The sequence below is a fragment of the Lycium barbarum genome, chromosome 11 (assembly GCF_019175385.1).
Source record: "Lycium barbarum isolate Lr01 chromosome 11, ASM1917538v2, whole genome shotgun sequence".
In the NCBI taxonomy this organism is placed as follows: domain Eukaryota; kingdom Viridiplantae; phylum Streptophyta; class Magnoliopsida; order Solanales; family Solanaceae; genus Lycium; species Lycium barbarum.
The window spans coordinates 6,587,467-6,588,649 of record NC_083347.1 but is presented as its reverse complement, the minus strand read 5'-3'; the positions used below and the strand labels follow the sequence as shown (position 1 = coordinate 6,588,649).

The following is a 1,183-nucleotide window of genomic DNA, read 5'->3' as shown; positions in this document are numbered from 1 at the left end:
TAGGATGGAAAATTGATTAACAAAGATTATTGTACAATTGAGAGTATGAAATTCAATCTCATTAGATTTCCTTTTTTATTCATTTCACCAAGTTGAACAACATTTATTGGACCCTTCTTCTGCACCTATCATAGCATAAAGCTCATCAAATTGCAAATTGTAGTTAGCCTCATCACTATATACCCATGTAGTACTATAGCTCATCACATCTTCACAACATGAACTAAGTGAAAACTCCCTAATTTGCCCTTGTGCACCTGACTTCAGTGCAATTAACATTTCATTTGCTCTCTGCAACTCTCCTCTAAGAGTTTCAGTTTCTTTTTCAAGTTGCATTTTCTCAGATAATGCAGTTTCAAGCTTGAGTTGAAGGGCGTTATAGTCATTCTCCAAGTTCTGATTCTTCCACCTTGCTCTCCTGTTTTGATACCATATTGAAATTTGTCGTGACGGAACCCCTAAATCTCTTGCCAATTGGAGTTTTTTCTCTGGTTCGAGTTTTTTGGTTGAGTCGAAACTCGCCTCTAAAAGCTTAAGTTGTTCTTGATTTAGCCTTTTTTTGTTGTGTTTTGGAAGGGACTGGTATTTTTGTAAGTTTTGAGAATTGAAGGAACTATTCATGTTGGAAATGATGGAGCTATAGCAAGAGTTTGGAACTTGAAATGAAATGATAGTGTAATGGTTTTCTGTTGTTGTGCATTTATATAGGAAAATTAGAGGTGACAAATGGAGGGGTCAGTTTAAATTTTGGGACTGTTAAAACACTTCAAATCAGTAAAGAGATCATTGATGAACACGTTAAAAATTTATTTGGATCAAAATGACTCAAATAGCTCGTGTAATACAACGAGCATTATTAGAGGCGAATATTGTTTGAATCTTAAGATTCTTATTATGGGTTCAGACATACTATTTGTTGCAGTTTAAATGACTCTACATATAAAATTTACGTTTCGCGTCGAAAGTACTGAGTTCAGATGAATCTGCAGCTAAATAATTATATCTAGCCTCCGCCCAACTTGACCACAACTTTTTTTTTTTTATATATATATTTTTCTTAAATGTGAAAGCTTATTGATGAATTTTTCTTAAGCTTTTTAGTTTAAGTTCTTCCAAATCTACGTGATTTCCAATATCTCTAAAGTTGAGTTTATATGTTTAAGTTTCAGTGGCACTTTCATTC

General features: G+C 33.5%; 1 protein-coding gene across 1 annotated transcript; it reads right to left on the bottom strand.

Moving 5' to 3' along the window:
- On the bottom strand, window positions 1-671 carry LOC132619048 (homeobox-leucine zipper protein ATHB-52). Its single transcript, XM_060334029.1, has one exon. The coding sequence runs from the start codon at window positions 619-621 to the stop codon at window positions 85-87; it is 537 nt and encodes a 178-aa protein (XP_060190012.1). The 5' UTR covers window positions 622-671; the 3' UTR covers window positions 1-84.
- Window positions 672-1,183: the final 512 nt, after the last annotated feature.

Coding starts and splice junctions, on each gene's coding strand:
- LOC132619048 (XM_060334029.1), bottom strand. CDS start 621: ATGAATAGTTCCTTCAATTCTCAAAACTTACAAAAATACCAGTCCCTT.